Source organism: Ahaetulla prasina, chromosome 4 (assembly GCF_028640845.1).
Source record: "Ahaetulla prasina isolate Xishuangbanna chromosome 4, ASM2864084v1, whole genome shotgun sequence".
Taxonomy (NCBI): domain Eukaryota; kingdom Metazoa; phylum Chordata; class Lepidosauria; order Squamata; family Colubridae; genus Ahaetulla; species Ahaetulla prasina.
The window spans coordinates 16,560,398-16,582,221 of record NC_080542.1 but is presented as its reverse complement, the minus strand read 5'-3'; the positions used below and the strand labels follow the sequence as shown (position 1 = coordinate 16,582,221).

Here is a 21,824-nt window from a genome sequence, read left to right as displayed (position 1 = left end):
TTCCCGAAAACCCCCCAACTCCAAGTAAAAACTCCAAAGCAAGCATCTTTCAAAGTTCTATTTACTAGGATAGGTAAACTGGCACATCTGGGAAAATCCGAATCTGAGAAGTCTGGGTTTTCCCTCAGTAAATCAAAAAACCCAAAACGCCGACAAGAAGCAAGGCTATCAACATTGTTTTCCGACAAAGAGCCCAAACGCCGTTCCTGGTCATTTAAGCCTTATGGGAGGGGCCAATCATCTCTTGGCTCTACTTCCGAATCGTCCTCTTTGCTTTAGCTGCTCTTGCCTTCTGGCAGCTCTTCTCATGCATGCATTAGGAACAGGCTCCTTCTGTTCCTCTGCCTCACTACTGTCAGCCTCTGGAGGCTCCCGGGTCCACACATCACTCCCAGATGGCCCTGGCCCCACCTCTGCCTCCGAAGCAGAGCCCTCATCCGTGCCTTCCCCAGCCTATAGGACTGGCCCATATTCTTCCTCAGCCTCATCGCTGTCCGACTCAGTTGCCAGCTCTGCAGGCTGCTGGCAGACCACAACACCGCCATGTGCGTTCACATTTTCGGTGCTGGGTGAACCGGTTGCTACAACTGACAGCAGCCCATCACTGGTTTCAGTCTTCTAATAAGGTGACCTTACAGATGACCTCAAATGCATCAAGTTCCGTGGATTTTTGTTTCTGTACAAAATGCAGAGGCATCAAAGATGTGGAAAGCTGCAAAGTTCAGAGGCATCTTAATTTTTTATAGATATGTATATAATCCAGGTCCACTTATCCAATACAGGTAGTCCCCAGTTTACAACAGTTCATTTAGTGTCCGTTTGAAGTTAAAACGGTGCTGAAAAAAAGTGAGTTATGACAGTTTTTCACACTTAACGACTTGCAGTATCCCTATGGCCACGTGATCAAAATTCGGATACTTGGCAACGGACTCATATTTATGACTCTGGCAGCATCCTGGGGCCATGTGATCACTTTTTGTGACCTTCTGACAACCAGAGTCAATGGGGAAGCCAGATTCACTTAACAACCGTGTTATGTGTGAATCAACTGCAGTTATGTGTGAATCAACTGCAGTGATTCACTTGACAACTGTTGCATGAAAGGTCATAAAATGGGGCAAAATTCACTGTTTCACTTAGCCACAGAAATGTTCGGCTCAATTGTGGTCGTAAGTTGAGGACTACCTGTAGTAACCATGTATGAGTTGGTTTGTACAAGGTTTCTTCAGTTGTTCGTTTACCAGTGAATACATCTGTTTCAATGTGCCTGTAAGCTGAAGCAACAAAGTCAAAACACACTTTGGGGTTTTGAAAATGAATCCCTCTTTTTTAAGCCTTTTGGATTATTTTTGAAACTCTTAGATGCAAGGTGGCAAATGCACAACAATGGATTTAGGATGGGGGCAAATTCAGAAAGGTGACTTAGGATAGGATAAAGCTTACCGATCTGCCTCTCATCCATATTTATCCATTGAGATCAACGCTTGAACTAGTACAGATGAGGAATTCTAACACAGGGGCTTACACAAAACAGACATTCCTGTTTCGGCATTATTAATTCCTCCTGAATTAAGGAAAAGGGCAGAATTTGAAACAGGTCATTCCTCCATCTTTCGATCAGAAAAGTGGATAGGACTGCAGTTTGTGTATGCGTGTGCAAGCAGTTATATTCGTGTTGCATAGTAGGGAAAGCGTTTACAGCCAGTTTGCTGTTGGCTGTGGGAATTTTGAAACGTGTTATTCGATTAAAAGCAAGAATCAAAATCGGTTACTTTAGTTGTGCTTATACCCTTAGCACAGGGGTCAGCAACCCATGGCTCTGGAGCCACATGTGGCTCTTTCATCCCTCTGCTGCGGCTCCCTGTTGCTCAAAATATGCATTACAACCGCCAATATGTGATACCCCCAGCACGCGATTTATTGAGCTTATCAACTCCCAGTAGGCCAATCATGGATAAATCCAAGAAAAGAAAAGTTTCAGAAGAAAACAGAATATTTAATTCAACTATATATGCTAATTTTGTGGCCACTCAGGAAATAGCCAGGCACGGGAATGGTTTTGTGGCTCCCGGTGTTTTCTTTTCTGTGGAAAACGGGTCCAAATGGCTCTTTGAGTGTTTAAGGTTGCCGACCCCTGCCTTAGGACAAAAACAACCCACCCCCCAAACCAAGGAGCAAGCTTTTATGATATCTAAGATACCCATAAAGGACTATTTGTAGCTCTGGGATGAGCCCATGAATGGTCTAATGGTGAAAACACCTCCCACTCGGAAGGTTGAGAGTTCAATCCTAGGGTAGCGGCAAATGTTTCTTTCCTAGGATGCAAAAAAAAAAATATCTGCTGTGAACTCTGTGTGGCATCAGGAAGGGCATCCGGCTGGGAAACTCTCAGCTCCATTCTATCCCAAATTAAGGGATTACAGGGTCGTAAAAAGAGAATATTTTATTTGTCGCTCAGGATTGAAATGAAGGATCTTTGGTGCGCTCCAAGCTTGGTTGTTTTCCTGCAGACATTTTCTTACCCAAACTAGGTAACCTCATCACTGCTCGTAAGGAATGGGTCAGTAGCAATCATCTAGTTTGGGTAATGAAACATTTGCAAGAAAACAAGCTCAGAGAGAGCACCAGGAACCTAAAGTATTTGTTCCACCTTTAAAATATTTCAAATTGCTTCTCTGAGCAGGAAATATTGCTTGTGGCCAAATTTGGGGAAATTGAGACGAACATGCAAAAAGCATGGTGGGGTTTTTTTTTGTTCTTTTTTGAGAGTCGCCCAGTTATTTCAACATTTGCTGAGCAGATTGGTGGATGATAATGAAGTCATTCTTTTACAGGGACTGGTAATGGGATTTTCCCCAGGGCTTTCCCAGTTTCAAGGCAGTGAATGGCTTCATTCATATTTTTTTTAGGTCACATGAGCCCTAGACACCGAACAGAAGCAGGAAAAGATTCTGCCAACTGACACAATGCAAATTTAATTTGGGAGTCAAATTCCCTGTCGTACTAAGGAACAAAAAACCTGTTGCGGGCATTAAAACAGACAGCAGGATTTATTGCAGTTAAATACCGTATTAAGTTTACTAAGTGGTACTTTGGTACTCAACTGCTTTGAAACTCATCCAATTTGATACTCAATGCCTTTTGACATGAATTTTTTTTTGTCCTGGTACTCGTTCATTTGGTACTCAATGCACAAGCTAGAACTTGCCGATGTTGGCTGCCTTGTGACTTCACTACATTATTCTTCCTGGGGAAAATTTTGTTCGGTACTCATCGTTTTTGAGCTTTGTGCTTTATAGCCCTCTTGCCTCACAAATAACCTTAGAAATATAAACTTGAAATTTTGCGCAGTTTGAATTCTCTAGCTTTGATAGCCTCATCTAACTCTAAAGCAGGAGTTCTTTGAATACTGGATTTCTTTGAGGGCTGGATCAGCATTGAAAGCCTGTGTGGGATGGTGGGGGGCAGGATAGATACCTTCTGCGGCACCCTGCTGGCCCAAACAGGGCACGGGGGTCCACGGGCAGCCCCCTTGAACCTCGTTTTCACCCTTCATGGCCTCTTGCAGCACTCTAATGGCCGTTTTCCAGGCCATTTCTGGGCCCATTTTCAACTGTTTTTTTGAGCTATTTTAGGGCATTTTTGGGTGGTTTTCTGAGCCATTTTAGGGTGGTTTTGGGGCCATTTTGGGGCCAGTTTTCTGGGCCGGTTTTCAGGCTGTTTTCGGGTTGTTTTTAGGCCTGTTTCTCGACAGTTTTTTCTGCCATTATCCACCAGCAGAGTGCTGCAGGAGGCCATGGAGGGTGAAAACAAGGCGTGGGGGTCACACAAGGCCCGTTTTAGCCGCCAGAGGCAACGCGGGCCGGTCCCTTAATATTTCCAGGCCAGCCCCATGGGCCAGATTTAAGCACACCAGGGCTGCATCCAGCCCGTGGGCCTTGAGTTTGACACCCCTGCCCTAAAGATCTTTGAAAAGAAGTAGGAAGATAACTTGTGTTTGCCTGTGGTATAGCCCCCTATCTTGCTAAGCTCTATTGTGGTTTAGTTTAGTGTGTACTAACTGTTTAGTTGAACTAATTGAAAGAAGCATAACGTAGTGCAAGTGTGAGCCATCTTGGATATTCCAGCAAATGCCTATCTTGTTGGATACAGGAAAATATAGTTCAGCAATATTTGGAGAACTACTCCCAGCTAAATGTGAGGTGGGACAACTTTCAACAGTTGAGACTGGTTGAAGGTCTGTAGACGTTATGATTAAGTAAGGATTTGAACCTTAGTCTTTGCCAAACTCTAGAATAGATGGCCATCACTTTGCTAAGTACCTAACTTCCAGAGCGCTGTCTTAGTAGTAGTAGTAGTAGTAGTAGTAGTAGTAGTAGTAGTAATAGTAGTGCTGTATTGCTATTATCCTTCTCATCCTTCTCATTGTCTTAGCTTTCCTACTACCTTCTCCTATTGATATCTTACTTGTTGTTTGCCTCTTATGATTTCTGGTTATTGTATCTATCTTATGATTTACAATCTCTGACTTATCATTTTGTTGTTTGTACATACACCCGAAGGATTATGCAGCAGAGACAAATTCCTTATATGTCCCATTAGGCTTGGCCAATGAAGAATATTCTCACTCCAATTCCAGCCTGATACAGAAAGAATTACAAACGGCGTAGCTGTCCCACTGGTTTTTTTCAGCTGAGATTCAAGAGAAATCTTAGGTTTTTTGTTCATTCTCATTTTCATTGTTAAGTCTTGTCCGACTTGGCGACTTTTTAGGCAAGTGCTCTCCACGCTACCTTGCCAGGCACAGCTTCTTTCAGTTGCTAGATGTTCATCTTTGTATCAGCATCTTTGATGGTAGCAATCCAGCGAGCTCTTTGCTTGTCCCTTCTTCTTATTCCACCAACCATTCCTAGCATCATTGACTTCTCCAATGAATTGGCACCCATGACGGGGCCAAAGTAAATCAATCCGTCCATCCATCCATCCATCCATCCATCCATCCATTCATCTCAGGAAGATTGACTCAGCCTTCCATCCTTCCGAGATGGGGTAAAATGAGGACCCAGATTGTTGGGGACAATAGGCTGACTCTGTCCACCACTTAGAGAGGGTTGTAAAAGCACTATAAAACTCTTAAGTGCTATTTCTATCTATCCTGTCTGTCTGTCTGTCTGTCTGTCTGTCTGTCTGTCTGTCTGTCTGTCTGTCTGTCTGTCTGTCTGTCTGTCTATCTATCTATCTATCTATCTATCTATCTATCTATCTATCTATCTATCTATCTATCTATTTCTGTCTGTCTGTCTATCTATATCTATCCTGTCCATCTATCTATCTATCTATCTATCATCTATCTATCTATCTATCTATCTATCTATCTATCTATCTATCTATCTATCTATCTATCATCTATCTATCTATCTCCTGCCTATATTATGTTTACAGATAACTACAGATACTTTCCTACTACTACTTTCCCCATAACAACAATTCTAAGAGGTGAGTTGAACTGAGTGAGAAGGCCCAAAGTCACCCAGTTGGCTTTTCATGGTTAAGGCAAGACTTGAACTCACTAGCCTGGCATCTTTGTGGTTGCAAACACCATGGCTATCTCAGTAAATCACAGATCAATAATAGTAGACCAGTTCTCTGAAAAGAGATTGTCCTCTGTTGTTGGTATGGCTGTAAAGGAGAGACAAGCTCACAAGGCAAACAGTGTATAAAGAAAATCTCTATAAAATATTTTATAGCTGGCACTCTTCGCCTACAAGAATAGCGAATATGTATAAAAATAAATCTGTTAAATGTTGGAAATGCAACCAACAGACATTCCTGTTGGGCACACTTCCAGGAAGCTATAATAAAGGTAACACAGATTTAATTTTACATATTCTAACAGCAGCCAGGATTGTATATGCACAATACTGGAAAAATGTAGAAACCCCTACAGTTGATAATATAATCAAAACAATTCTGGAATGTGCAGAAATGGATAGGTTAACTCTAAAAATCAAAGAAAAAGAAGATTCGGAATATTTTATAACATGGGAACTCTTCTATAAATGATTAGTTGACGGATATAGAGTTTAGAGGAGTGGATTTATGAGAAATATAGACTACATGAGAAAGAAAAACTGATGAGTAAATATTTTGATGGTTATATAATTGAAGTCATAATGGAAGATTAATGGAAAACAAAATGCACAAGTACCGTATATGTGGTACCTTCCTCAATAGTAGTAACTATGAGAGGGATCTTGGAGTCCTAGTGGACAACCATTTAGATATGAGCCAGCAGTGTGCAGCAGCTGCTAAAAAAGCCAACACAGTTCTGGGTTGCATAAACAGAGGGGTAGAATCAAGATCACGTGAAGTGTTAATACCAATTTATAATGCCTTGGTAAGGCCATACTTGGAATATTGCATTCAGTTTTGGTTGCCATGATGTAAAAAAAATGTTGAGACTCTAGAAAGAGTGCAGAGAAGAGCAACAAAGATGATTAGGGGACTGGAGGCTTAAACATATGAAGAACGGTTGGAGGAACTGGATATGTCTAATTTAATGAAAAGAAGGACTAGGGGAGACTTGATAGCAGTGTTCCAATATCTCAGGGGTTGCCACAAAGAAGAGGGAGTCAAGCTATTCTCCAAAGCACCTGAGGGCAGGACAAGAAGCAATGGATGGAAACTAATCAAGGAGAGAAGCAACTTAGAACTAAGGAGAAATTTCCTGACTGTTAGAACAATTAATCATTGGAATCACTTGCCTGCAGAAGTTGTGAATGTTCCAACACTGGAAATTTTTTAAAAGATGTTGGATAAACATTTGTCTGAAGTGGTGTAGAGTTTCCTGCCTGGGCAGGGGGTTGGACTAGAAGATCTCCAAGGTCCCTTCCAAATCTGTTATTATTAATATTAAAATAGTATACTTTTCAGTAACTTTTCAGTAACGATTGATATTATCGCATATATGTTTATATGTATGTGATTATAATGATTATGATGATGTTTATACTTTAACACCTTGGATATTTAGAAAAACCACTGTTCAGTATAGAAACGGAACTTGGGATATAAAACAATATAAAAATTTATAGACAAGGAGAGACATGTGTGCCTTCGTAGGCAAGACCTTTGCCTTTCCAAATCTTTTGCAATGTGGCAAGTATCCATGATGAACGTGGACCTTTCCTCAAAGGAAGCTTGAGAACTTTGAAACAAAAGAGGTAAAATTATCCTAATTAATTTCTCTCTCGGCTTTTCTTTTACATGATGTCTTTCATCGGACGGCAGAATGATGCTGAAACTAGCGGAACAGACCAACGGAGTGATTGTCACCAACGACCAGTTTCGGGACCTTGCCAAAGAATCAAAGAGATGGATCAAGATAATCAAGGAGAGGTGAAGATGGATTCTTGAATTTGGGGACTCGGTGGGGTGGAGCAAGAGGCAATCTTTTTTTTTTTTTTTTTGGAAGAACCTTCTAGATCGGAGACGGGTAAACATGGCCCCTTTATGATTTGTGGACTTCAGCTCCCAGAATTCCTGAACCAGCATGGCCGCCTTAGGAATTCTGGGAGTTGAAGTCCACATGTCATAAAGAGGCCATCCCTGTTCAATTTCTTGAATGAGGTGGGGAGAAATAAGGCGAGCGGACTTCTTCCTGTCAGGGATTTCTGATTGATATACAAAGGTCGAGGGAGTCAAGGAAGCTGAAGATTTGTCCTAGAGTTTCAAGAACAGGCAACCCAGAAAGTGGCATGTGTTATGGTCCCATGGGACTGTACCATCTGGTGTGCACTGCGGGGGAAATTACACATTTCAATACCTTTCCGCTAATTAGCATGCCATCCATGGAAAACTAAGATGTCAACAAGGACAATTCTAAGAGTCTTTTATTTCTACACTTGAAATTTCCAGGGTTTTTTTTGGAGTGTGTGTGTGTGTACATGTGTTCTTTTGAGAAGTGGTAGAAACCACAGACAGTCAGTCAGTCAGTCAGTTTTGATCTTCCCTGTGTTTCTTCTGGAAGGCTTGAATTGAGAAAACAATTAACAAACCTACTTATTGCCTACATTATCACTTCTTATGAAGCCTATGCTCTAGCTTAATTAATATAATTAAATATGGAATAGCTTGCCTCTGTAGTTGTGGATGTAGATGCAGTGCTTCATCACTGGAGGTTTTCAAAAAGAGGCCGGATGGTGATCAGGATGGTACTATAAGGTCTCCTGCCTTGAGCAGGGGGTTGGATTAGAACAGTGGTTCTCAACCTGTGGGTCGGGACCCCGTTGGGGGTCGAATGATGATTTGCCAGGGGTTGCCTAAAGACCATTGGAAATATGGGAAGTATACTTGCGAGTCAAAGAATTGTGCTCCTGACTCCACAAACCAGCTGCAGGCTCTTCAAATCGCTAGCCAAATTCGGCTTCAGGCGCGATGAATTAAAAAAGAGAGAAATCTTTGCTCTGATGTCTCCCTCTCAAGCCAGCTGCAACCACTCCCAATCGCTAGCCTAATCTGGCTTCAGGTGCGATAAATTTAATAGGGGAGGAGTCTCCGCTTTAATGCCTCCGTCCTCAAGGCAATCGCAAGCAGTTCAGATTGCTAGCCAACACGGCTTCAGGTGCGATAAATTCAAAACAAAAATAATTTTACAGTTGGGGGTCGCCACATCGTGGGGAATTGTATTAAAGGGGTCGCAGCACTATAAAGGTTGAGAACCACTGGATTAGAAGACCTCTGAGGTCCCTCCCAGCGGTACGATTCTATGTACAGATAGTCCTCGGCTTATGACCACAATTGAGCCCAAAATTTATGTTGCCAAGCGAGACAATTGCTAAGTGAGCTTCGCCCTATTTTACGACCTTCCTTGTGGCAGACGTTAAGCGAATCAGCACAGTTGTGAAGTTAGGAACACGGTTAAGTGAATCTGGCTTCCCCCATTGACTTTGCTTGTCAGAAGGCCTCAAAAGAGGATCACCTGACCCCAGGACCCTGCAGTTGCCATAAATATGAGTCAGTTACCAAGCACCTGAATCTTGATCACGTGACCATGGGAATGCTGCAACGGACGTAAGTGTGAAAAACGGTCATTAGTGCCAACAGCTAGTCTTTAGCCAACATTTAGCAACCTTGAAGTTGGTTTCTGCTGCTGGCCGCTGAGGTTGGTGCTGAAATGCTGGTGTCAGCGTTCCAAGTAAGGCACCCATAGAAACCAGAGCTCTGAGGCAGCCAGGGTTCCTCAAAGAACAGCTTTATTGGGTCAATCATACTGACGCAACTGGTGAGTGTGATGCGGTGGCTTAGACGTGGAGCTCTCGCCTCACAATCAGGAGGCTGTGAGTTCGATCCTGGGTAGAGGCCGATATTTCTCTCTCTGGGCACTTTGGGAATGTACCTGCCGAACGCAGCTCCGCATTGGCGACAAGAAAGGCATCCGGCCAGTAAACGCTCAGCTCCATTCAGTTGCCCAGACTCCACCCCACAAGGGATTATGGAGTCATTAAAAGATGATGATGATATTGGCACAATTGGTGAAAGCTGACTCTAAAAGTTCCCACAGCTTTCACCTAATTAAAGGTAAAGGTTTCCCCTCCGCCCCCCACCCCCGCCCTTAGTCGCTGGTCACGCTGTCCAATCCAGGAGCTGGCCAGTTGCTAGGTTACTTCACCCCTCCTCTGGCCAGCCAGCTGTGGGACTGTCTTTGGGTTTCCACAGGGAAGTTTTATTGTTTTGGCTACGCACCCCATCTAACTACCTATCCCCCCCCCCCCCGCTCCGGTTGTGTGGCAGCCCTGAAGCCTCCAAGAATGGCCTCAGCCATGATCACATCAGGGTTGTGACCAATGGGTTTTTCATTTTGTGCTGGAGTAGGAGAAGGAAGGTGCCTCATAGCTGTAGCTCCTCAGCATTTCCGCTGGAGCGTGAAACTTCTGGGATCTGCTTTCCCCTTTCAGTTTCCCCTGCACTGGTTTGGTGACGTCCAGACCTGCTTCTCCTCCTTGACCGCTTAGTCACCTAATGAGCTTGATAGCTGCTTCACTCCCTCGCTTGTTTTCCTACACAACGCAGATCTTTCTCCAAACACACCCACGCACCCATGCTCTAGTGCTCTCAACATTTTCCTCTTATATTTTGGAAACAAGCGTGGGGGGGGGGAAATGCCTGCAGTCCTGAAGTTCTAGCAGAAAAAAAAACAGAGGGAAGGAACAAACTTAGGGTGAGCATTGGAAAGCTTTTTTCCCCACTCAGTTTTAGAAGATTATTTCTATAGAGGATGTTATTCAGATATGGAGCTTCTGATATCGAGGTCCCCTCCTAAATGGTGCAATGGAAGAAGAGACGGTTTATTTATTAGTAACTACATTGCCATAGAGGGACGTGGTGGTTCCGGGGCTAGGACGTTGAGCTTGTCGCTCGAAAGGTCGGCAGCTCAGCGGTTCGAATCCCTAGTGCTGCCGTGTAACGGAGTGAGCTCCTGTTACTTGTCCCAGCTTCTGCCAACCTAGCAGTTTCGAAAGCCCGTAAAAACGCAAGTAGAAAAAATAGGGACCATCTTTGGTGGGAAGGTAACAGCGTTCCGTGTGCCTTTGGCGTTGAGTCATGCCGGCCACATGACCACGGAGATGTCTTTTTCACTCTCCCTTTTTCACCCTCCCCAAGCCTCCGTGTGCACCCTGCACTTACCTGCATCCAAAATGGGCTTCGGGGGAGGGGCGGGGGGCGGGGCCAGCCAGGAGTGGGATTTGGGATTTCTCCAAACTGCACAGAATCTTAGCTAGAGGTTCCCCCGAACCCCTGCAAACCCCCAGCAGGCCGCCCCTGGATGTACCCAATTTTACAGCCATTTTTTTTTGCCACGGTCCTTAAGTGAATCACCACAATCCCCATCACCTGACTCAAAGCAGTCAAGTATTGAGATGGCCAGAAGATGCAGGACAGATTGCGAGTGCCACTCTTTTAGTGCTGTCATAACTTCGAACGGTCTCTGAACGAGTTGTGGTTAACCCATATTTGGTCCATATTCATTCAACCACCAGCCATTGGCGACAGGAAGGGCATCCGGCCAGCACACTTTCAGCTCCATTCAGTTGGCCAGACCCTACCCCGCAAGGGATTATGAGGTCGTTAAAAAGGAGATAATGATTCATTCCACCATCAGTCATTCTTGATTTTCTTGTTTCATCCCTCACCCTTAAGTAGCTCCTTCTTACCTCAGTCAGCTTGTGTGTTTCTCCTGATACGCCCACCATTTCCTTCCCAGAAATAAGCCCTCAGGGGAATGGTTTTTTTCAGTGGTTTGTGGGTGTTAAGGACAAGGATGGGAACAATTACTCAATTTCAAAGGGGAAAAAAAGAAGCCAAACCAACTCCAAACATTACAGTTAGTCCTCGACTTACAACAGTTCAACTTAGTGACCGATTGAAGCTACAACGGCACTGGGGGGGAAAAAATGACATGACTATTTTTCCACACTTACCATTGCATATTCCCCTGGTCAAGAGATCAAAATTCACATGCTTGGCGACGGATTCATATTTATGACAGTTGCAGTGTCCTGGGGGTCACACGATCCCCTTTTGTGACCTTCTTCTAAACCAAGTCAACAGGGGAAGCCAGATTCACTTAACAACTGTGTTCTAACCTAACAACTTTCCGCAGTTCACTTAATGACCGTGACATGAAAGGCCATAAAATGGCGGCAGAATCCAACTTAAAAACTGTCTCATTCAGCAACGGAAATTGTGGTGATAAGGCGAGGACTACCTGTCAGCCCTTTTGGCGATGGGAACGTCCCCATAACCACTCTCAGGGCCCATAACTGCTCGCAGGGGCCCCTCTTAATTTGGAATGTAAAGCAGACAAACTGTGCTGATGAAATTCAGTGACTGAATTTTAGGGCTTAATCTTGAGGCGCTGAGGCAATTTTCTGTGAAAATTGGTGCTACCCCTGAATGTGTATTGAATGTTCTTGTTGCTCCTAAAATGGCTGCTTTCAGGAGGTTGCCGAAAGTTAACATTTTCAGAATAACTTGGAAGGGACCTTGGAGGTCTTCTAGTCCAGCCCCCTGCTGAAGCAGGAGAACCTATACGCGTGATGGCGAATCTATGGCACGCATGCCACAGCTGACACGTGGCGCCCTTTCTGTGGACACGCAAGCCATCGCCCAGCTTAGTTCCACCGCGCATACGTGGAATCACCGGCCAGCTGATTTTCAGGATGCGCGAGGGGCGGGGCACATGCGGGAGAGATGCACATATGCACAGAGGTCATGGGGTGGGTGGGAAGAGTGGGTCGCCCCTCCCCATAGCCCATTTTTGGGCTCAGGAGGCAGCAGGGAGGCCTACTAGACCCAAAACGGGGGCGGGGGGCCATGCGTGTATGTGTGGGGGCGGGAGGAGCAGGTCACCTCCCCGCAGCCCATTTGGGCCCAGGAGGCTGCAGGGAAGCCTACTAGACCCAAAATTGGGGTGCGGGGGGGTCATGCATGTATGTGCAGGGGACGGGGGGGAAGTGTGGGTTTTTTTTCAAATGCGCATACACGGGGGAATGGGGAGAGCGGGGGGGGTCGTGCATGCATGCGCAGCCCTCCCCCCATTGCATTATTGGTCCCGACAGTAAAGTAGTCCTGGGCCCTGGTTCTGGTCTCTAGCCCTCAAGGTCCAGGCCTCATACTCTGGTCAAGGCAACCTTTGCTAGCTAGTAAAACCTGCTGTATTAGCAAGACACTGTGTACTCCCAAAGCATGCTGACCGCGATAAGTCGCATCCTGTTATCTTATCCGCACAGAAGCACGCACTTTTGCCTGCACACTACCAGCACACAACAAGAAAAAGGTCATCACTGACCTACAGCTATTCATTTAGCCTTGGCTGTTCAAGATCACAAGGGGACCAAAATGCAGTTGCACGTCAGCTAAATCCTTGGGGGGAGAAAAAAACAAACAAACTCCAGTGGATGATTTTTTCCCCCCCCTTAACTCTCTGGCTGGATTTGCAAATTGCAGGATTTGCAAGCTGATTTACTTGTTTGTAGTTTAGTGTGTCGAGTGGCTTTCAAGCCATCATTTGTGGCTTGGCACCGTCGGTGGACCTGACCCGTTGGAATTTGCCAAAACAGATTGTGGCTTGGCGGAATGTATGAACCTTTTCTCTGGTTTTCTGTTGTGCAGCTTGTTGCAGTACACCTTCGTGGGGAACATATTTATGGTGCCGGATGACCCCTTAGGACGAAGTGGCCCTACCTTAGCAGAATTCCTGAGGAAAAAAACAAGGTGAGTATTTCTGATTCGCTTCTAACAAATACCGTAATTTTTGGGGGTATAAGACGCACCTTTTCCCACCCAAAAGAGGGTGAAAATCTGGGTGCGCCTTATACTCCAAATGTAGCACCAGCCAGATTCTCAAACGGAGGTTTCAGAGGCTGAAAGAAGCTTCAGAAAAGAAGCCCCCAAACAAAGTTTCAGAAAAGAAGCCCCCAAACAGAGGCTTTTTTTCCCCCTGAAGTTCTGTTTTGGAGGCTTTCAGAGGCAGGAAAAAAAGTCAAAAAAAGCAAGGCACAGAGCTCACAACCAAGGAACCTGTTGGTAAAATTCACCTCTGGGAACAGTTGATTGGGGGTATTCCACCTGCCAATCAGCTTTTTTCTTATTTTCCTCCCCAAAAACTAAGGTGCGTCTTATACTCCAGTGCGTCTTATACTCTGAAAAATACGGTTTATCCCTTGAGCTACTCTGGCCAGGTTAGATTTACATTTGAAAACCAACACCTTGTAGATGAATAAAATAGCTTCATTCTGGGTCAGGCAATAACACTTAAACTTATATACCGCTTCATAGTGCTTTACAGCCCCTCTCTAAGCGGTTTACAGAGTCAGTATATTTCCCCCAACAATCTGGGTCCTCATTTTACCCACCTCCGAAGGATGAAAGGCTGAGTCAACGTGGAGCCAGTCAGGATCAAACTCCTGGCAGTCGGCAGAGTTAGCCTGCAATACTGTGTTTTAACCAATGAGCCCTCTTGACTCCTCGAAGTTAACTCTTGGGGGTTTTATGGGAGTGCATGTTTTTTAGGGGATGCGGTGGATCAGTGGCTAAGATGCTGAGCTTGTCGATCGAAAGGTCGGGAGTTCAGCGGTTCGAATCCCTAGTGCCGCATAACACGGTGAGCCCCTGTTACTTATCCCAGCTTCCACCAACTAAGCAGTTCAAAAGCATGTAAAAGTGCAAATAGAAAAATAGGGACCACCTTTGGTGGGAAGGGAATAGCGTTCTGTGTGCCTTTGGCATTTAGTCATGCCAGCCACATGACCACGGAGATGTCTTTGGACAGCGCTGGCTCTTCGGCTTTGAAATGGAGATGAGCACTGCCCCCTAGAGTCGGGAACGACTAGCACATATGTGCAAGGGGAACCTTTACCTATGTTTCTTTCAAACTATAATTCAAAGTACATTTTAATCCATTACTCCATACATTCTCCCATTTATCTAGCTTTATATTATACCCAAAATTTTTGGCCTGTTTTACCAATGTATTTTTTTTAATACATTCATCTTCCAGGTTCATCTTGACTATTAATATTTTATATACTTTAGCAATCAAGTGGTCATCTCCAGAACCTAAATTGATATCGAATTCAGATTTAACTCCTGTGAAAACAAAACTTATTTTTAAAATCAATTTTAAATCTGTCAAAAAAATTATTCAAGTTTCTTGGCCACAATGCCGAAGTAGTTTCTTTTTCAACTTCATAGTTTGGGACTTCTTCCTGTTCCTCTACACAAAAGTCTGCCATTGGCTGAGGCTAAAGCTAAAATTTCCTTTGAGTTGACTCCTGGTAACCTCATGAACCTTGTTCATGATGAATTTCAACTTCCTGGTCTAGCTTGCAATATTGGGGTGGCCGGTGAAGTGGTCTTCCATCCGTTATGAGTCAGCAATCTCTCTGAAACAGGACATTCCCTTCATAATCTAAGCATTAACCAGGCTTAGCTCTGCATACCAACTGAGAGAATCATAGGCTGCTCTTGGTTGCTATCACGATGGATGTGTCTTAACTCTAAAGACTACGTCCTGGTGGTAAGAAACAGATCTGGAATGGCAGGATGGCAAAACATGGCAGGGGAGGGTGTGTGTGTGTCTACCAGAGATTTCCCAATTGCCAGAAATTTCCCCTTTTTCTAATCCAACTAGAAAATTCTACTAGGAAATTACTGTTCCTAGCGGCAACTGGACTTTCTGGTTTTTCTTTGAAGGCATTTCGCTTCTTATCCAAGAAGCTTCTTCAACGTCTTCAAAGAAAACCCAGAAATTCCAGCTGCCTCTTAAAAAAGCACCTTTGGGACAACATGACCTGGATGACTGAGAACCTCCATAGACATACAGTTCCTAGAATTCTTGGTTGCAAACCAAGTTGAAGGATTTATGGCTTAAGAAGCTGTGGCGATGGATAGTGGCAGAGCTCCATCTTGTGGCCAGAAGTGGGAATAGCCTGGCTTTTTAGTTGCCGCAGCCAATCCTTTGTTATCAATCCTTTGTATCTCACCTTGCAATGATTGCTCAATCTAAAGCACCCCAGGTTTCATTACGGAAGAAAGAAAATATCTCTTTCCCTGGCATTCCGTTGCTCTATTTATTATATCTGGAAAAATGTTAACTGAGGATAAGTTTTAATGAAACTTTCTCCTTCATTGCTGTGAAGGAGAACCTGAAAACCTAGGCTTTGCGGAGAACCAGCAGCTCAAGAAACGTCAGCGGCTAGAAGGAAGAGCTGCTGCTCCTGGCAATTGTGTGTTGTGGCCCTCCAGCAGAGCTGGGAGCAGATTTGGACAGTGAGGAGGTTGGGGAGGAACATGAGCCAGTCCTGGAGTCTGGGGAAGGCTCTGATGAGGGCTCTGCATTGGAGGCAGAGAAGGGGCCAGGGCCATATGCCAGTTATCAGCTGCCTTTGGAGTCAGACATCAGTGAGGCAGATGAACAGCTGGAGCCTGTTCTTAGTGTGCGCATGAGCAGAGTTGCCAGACAAAGGGAACAGCTAAAGAACAAGGGTCGACTTGGGAGTAAGGCCACAGGAGGACAATGAATGGCCCCTCCCATAGAGGAGCAAAAGGGGAGTGGAGTTTGCAGGAGACAATTAGTTCATCACTGCATTCTTGCCAAGTATTGCAGCGTCTGAAAGATATCGGCCTGGTCTGAAAAGACTTTGCCGGAGAGGAATTCACTGTAAATGAAATAAAAGGGGTTTATCGGGACGAGGACTTGGCTTTGTGCTGCTGGAGGTAAACCAAGGTCAGAGCATTGTGGCTCAGTGAGGTGAAGGGTCAGAGGAGTGGTATTGTTGCACAGGAAGCACATCTGGAGAGATCACATGCTTTTTGACCCAGTTGAGTTCAACCTTCAACCTTTTGGACGTTGCAGCTGGGCAGAAGCATGGAGCCAGTGCTCAGAATAGCAATAGCGTCATGGGGAGCATCAGAAAAAGCCAGGCCCACACTCAGCTATAGGTTAGCTAAGACGAGGGGGTCAAGCTATTTTCCAAAGCACCAGTAAGCAAGACAAGAAGACAAGAAACTAACCAAGAAGGGAGGCAACCTAAAACTAAGGAGAAGTTTCCTAACGGTGAGAGCAGTCAACCAATGGAATAACTTGCCTTCAGAAGTTGTGGGTGCTCCATCACAAAAAGAGATCGGACATCCATTTGTCTGAAATGATTTCAGGCCTTCTGCTCAAGCGGAGGGGGGGGGCGGATTGGACTAGAAGACCTCCAAGGTCCCTTCCAACTCTATTATCTAGTTCTCTGCACTTATCTGTGTGGTCACCATGGACAGCTAGAACTTTCAACTGCTATCTTGTGAGGGACTTCTCAGTTATGGAGAAATCCTTGACCCAAAACTGACTGTGGGCCAATCAGGTCACATTCTTTATTCAGTTACTGCTTAGTTAACTTTCTAATACTTGTTGTCCTTCATAAACCAGTGATTTCCCCTATGCTATTTGAAGTATTCTTTCCGCTGATTCATTTTACAATTATTAACAGTGGGATTGAATCATTAATAGAGGGATACAATCAGGATCAAGTAAGGTATTAATACCACTCTATAAAGCCTTAGTAAGACCACACCTAGAGTCAAGTAAGGTATTAATACCACTCTATAAAGCCTTAGTAAGACCACACCTAGAATATTGCATCCAGTTTTGGTCACCGCACTATAAAAAAGATATTGAGACTCTAGAAAAAGTGCCGAGGAGAGCAACCAGGATGATTAGAGGACTGGAGACTAAAACATACAATGAACAGTTGCAAGAACTGGTCATGGCTAGTCTAGTGAAGAGAAGAACCAGGGGTGACATGATAGCAGTGTTCCAATAATTGAGGGGCTGCCACAGAGAGGAGGGGGGTCAAGCTATTTTCCAAAGCTTGGGCCGTGGGTGGCTCAGGCTGTAAGACAGCCTGTTTATTAAGCACAGCTGCTTGCAATTACTGCAGGCTCGAGTCCCACCAGGCCCAAGGTTGACTCGGCCTTCCATCCTTTATAAGGTAGGTAAAATGAGGATCCAGATTGTTGGGGGGGCAGTAAGTTGACTTTGTATATAAATATACAAATAGGATGAGACTATTGCCTTACACAATGTAAGCCGCCCTGAGTCTTCGGAGAAGGGCAGGATATAAATGTAAATAAATTAAAAACAAAGGACCCAAAGGCCAGACAAGGAATAATGGATGGAAACTGACCAAGGAGAGATTCAATCTAGAAATAAGGAGAAATTTTCTGACCGTGAGAACAATCCACCAATGGAACAGAAGCTGCCTTCAGAAGTTGTGGGAGCTTTATTACTAGAAGCTTTCAAGAGGAGACTGGACTGCCATTTGTCAGAAATGGTGTAGGGTCCCCTACTTGGGCGGGGGGTTGGACTAGATGACCTACAAGTTCCCTTCCAACTCTGTTAATTTGGCAAGCAATCTTAAATTCTACTTAGATTACCCTGAGATATCCCCAGTGGTGCGTAACCCCCACCGCTTTGTCTTTTTGTGTGAACATGTATTTTCTTATTCATTTTGTCAAATTTATTTGCGGCCTTATCTTGCTATGGGGTTACCCTAGGCAGCTTAAATAAAAATAAAAAGGAAGAAAAATGAAAAGCTGGATAAACTGAAGTAAAAGTATAGAATAATAAACAATGACAAAAGGAACACAACGAGAATAAATAAAGCAATAGGATAACCAAAAAGATGGTTGGGTGGAAAGCAGAAAGCAAATGGGGGAAGGAAGGCGGAGTCTGCCATCCATCTAACAAGCCACCAATTAAAATAACTGGTTTAAAAATAAGCAAATTGTGCTACTTCTAATGGAGAAACTCTGATGTAAAAAAAAAATTTCAGGAGTGAAATTTACTTACCTTCGCTACCGGTTTGGAAATGTGAGCGTGCGTGCCTCCATGCACGCACAGAGCCTTCTGCACCTGCGCAGAGGGTAAAAAATGGGATGTGATGATGTCCAGGCAGGTGGGTGGAGCCTCCCGCTGCTGGCGCTACCGGTTCACCCAAGCCGGATAGAACCAGCCGAATTTCACCACAGCGCCCGTTCCATTTCTTGCAAAAACAGGATGGGATTTGAATTTTTCTGCTTTTTTTCTCCCCCCCATTGCAGAACCAAGTATCCCGAGTGTCACTCTTTCAACGGCCAGCCGGCCGCCCAGTTCACACCGTCTCGTCCTATTGCGCAGACGGAGGTCCTTCAACTCCGGGACAGGAAGCCCCCTGCCGGTTCAGCAGGGGACTACAGGAGAGGTCGGCAGGACAGCCCCGTCGAGAAGGAGAAACTTCGCTCCACAGAGGAGACGGAGTGGCTGAGGGGAAAGCTTTTGGAAATTTTTGAGGGACAAGACAGGAAAGTGGACTTCGTGCTCATCCGAGAACCTTGCTGCCAAGACCTGAACAAGCTTTCAGAGGCCATTCTCAGTTTTACTTTCTGAGCTAGCCTGGTGGACGATTCCTTCCTGTGTTCTGTTTCCCAAAACGAGATGAACTAACCACGTTGCCTTCAGATATTGAATGTCAAATGATCGGTGTGGCCATTGACCAGGGAGAAAATGCTTCAGGAACGAAGAACTAAAGATTAGACCCTGCAAAATGCTTCAGTCCTGAAGCCCAAAGCACTGTTGTTATTCTCCTCCCCCCCCCCCCCCAAGGTTTCCTTAATATCAGATGAATCTCATCTTTGGATCAGATTGTCTTCTCTTCCATAATCGGAGCTCGCTCTCTCTTTCTCTCTCTCGCTCTCTCCCCATTCCGGAAATGTGAAGTTGCTTGCAGGAAGATAACTCCCTACATGCAATACGGCCGACCTAAGCTACTGTATGAGAGAGCGAAAGACTTTCGAGATGGAATTATTACTCCAAACAAATTGGGTCCTTTGCTACGAGAGAAACTCCTTGCAGGATTTCTCACTCTTTAAAACTTCAATTCCCAGCATTCAAATCTTGGCTCCGTTTTAACCAATCCGCGAACTCTGTGACAAAAGTCATGACTTTTTTAAGTTTTCACTTTTAAAAGGGACAGATGAGGGGTTCTTGGTGCTCTGTGATCTTGGTTGTTTCCTTGCAGAAGTTTCACTACCCAAACTAGGTCACTGATGCTAGCTCTGATGGTGTTACCTAGTTGGGTCGTGAAATGTCCGCAAGAAAACAACCAGGCACAAGAAAGCACCAAGAACCCCTCATTTCAACCCTGAGGTACAACTATTCTCTTTTATTGGTAGAGTTGCTTAGACAGAACCTCTATTTTAGGCTTCGCAAAAAGACCACCGCTGTGTATTCTCAGTATGTTCCTGTTCGATTGGGGTCCAGTTTAACATTAAGACGCATTGTGGATTAGGTGTCTGTCTTGATAAAAAAGCTGCTTTAAACTTCTACAATAGCTTTCCTCAAGGTGGCAACCTCTAAATATATTCAGTGTCTTCAGGTGCAATTATTCATCTTATTATTAAAAAAAAAAAAAGGGTGGGGGGACCATTTCACACATCTAGGTCAACTGGTTGGAAGAAAAATCTGAGCCTCCGATACCGATTGTATAAATCCTATTTTATAACTTTTGAGTATGGTGCCAAAATCAATTTTACGCAGAGGTTTTTAAATTTTCCCTCACGTAATTCAAGTACAGTTGGCACTCTCACTTCTTATACCATCTCTTATAAATCTGTGATTTTTATTAAAAAAAAATATTTAAAATTATACTTTTGTAGGACGGAGGGAAAAAAAATCGCACTGTTCCTCCGAACTATTTTTTGAAAGCTAAAAATAAATCTTGTTTTCTGAAAACAGTGTTGTGTGCTTATACTGCCCTCGAAGTATCTTGGAATTGGTATGCTGTTGCTAGTGGGCACCAGGTTGAGGAAAGCCAAAGTTATGTATGTAATGCAAGTAATTCTCGACTTACGACCACAATTGAGCTCAAAATTTCTGTTGGTAAGCGACAGTTGTTAAATTTTGCCCCATTTTATGACCTTTCTTGCCACTGTTAAGTGAATCACAGCGGCGAACAGCAGCGGTGAATGGCGGCTATCCCCACCACCTAGAACAGCTGATCGGCGGTGTTCCGGGAGGCCGATCCAACCGCTAATCAGCTGCTCTGCCGCAAAGGCTCCAGAGTTCCCCGGTGGTGGCAGCAGCTTAGCTCAGTTGACCGGTGGTGGGTGCAACTGACAAGCCTTGATGAGCCACATGCTGAAGCTGACCAGGTGAATACCGGATGGATACTGGGAGGCAGAGGCAGATTTATTTTTTCTTGTTTTCTTCTTCTAAAGCTAATGTGCATCTTATAGTCTGGTGCGTCTTATAGTACGAAAAATACACTATGTGCCTTGACTTGAATAAGCCAATCTCCTTCCCCCTTGAACAACCTCACTCCATTACAGCCCCCTTGACAACTATCTCTGTCCTTCCTTCAGAACTTAGCAAACTATAAATTGATTGTTGTTAGATACCGTATTTTTCAGACTATAAGATGCACCGGTGTATAAGACGCACTTCTGAAGAGGCAAGTAAGAAAAAACTGTTTTTGCCCTCCCCGGCCCCCAGGAACACTCTGCAGGCCTCCCAAACCCTCTGCGCGACCCATTTTTCACAAAACCGGGCAAAAAATGGAGCATGCAGAGGGTTTGGGAGGCCTGCAGAGTGCTCCTGGCGGCCGGGGAGGGCAAAAACACTGTTTTTGCAAAAAAAGTGGCCCATTTTCTGCAAAAATGGGGGAAGCAGGGCAGGGCTTCGGGAGGCTGAAAATGGCTGTATTCAGTGTATAAGACGCACCAACATTTCCACCCTCTTTTATGAGGGAAAAAAGTGTGTCTTATATTCCAAAAAATACAGTAAATTCAATGGAGGATGCAAAGATACCAGGGTTCAAAGGACTGCAAACAACATGTCATATAAACCATCTCCAAGATGGAAACTTTTCTGAAGTGGAGAAAACCAGACTGTGATGCGGCACGAGTTTCTTTGTCCTGCGAATTCCTTCCCAAAAGTTGGAAACCACCCCCCCCCATAGTTTGTTTTTATCTGGGAAAATCCAATATTACTTTCTCGGAACTGCAATACAAGTAATCACTGTTTAATGATGGTAATTGGGACCAGAAATGCCATCGCTACGTGACACAGTCATAAAGTGTGACATCCCACGACTGCACCAACAGTCATGGCAGTCCCAGTTCCTGTCGTTAGGTAAATCTCATGCAGTTCCCGTAGTCACATGATCACCGTCTATGATCTGCTGGCTTCCCCAATGACTTTGCTTGGCAGAAGCCGGTAGCAGAAGTTTGCAAATGGGCAC

At 44.6% G+C, this 21,824-nt stretch overlaps 1 protein-coding gene across 2 annotated transcripts in view; it reads left to right on the top strand.

Annotated features, from left to right (window-relative positions):
• The window catches only part of LOC131197769 (NEDD4-binding protein 1-like), a 38,663-nt gene extending 18,345 nt beyond the window's left edge, over window positions 1-20,318 (top strand). Inside the window, exons 7-9 of one of the 2 annotated variants that reach the window (XM_058182236.1) lie at window positions 7,291-7,398; window positions 13,174-13,275; window positions 18,649-20,318. In XM_058182236.1, coding sequence (XP_058038219.1) covers window positions 7,291-7,398; window positions 13,174-13,275; window positions 18,649-18,973 — 535 coding nt within the window. In that variant the 3' untranslated portion in view covers window positions 18,974-20,318. The remainder of the gene's footprint in view (window positions 1-7,290; window positions 7,399-13,173; window positions 13,276-18,648) is intronic. The other variant, XM_058182237.1, reaches the window with a different exon arrangement.
• Window positions 20,319-21,824: the final 1,506 nt, after the last annotated feature.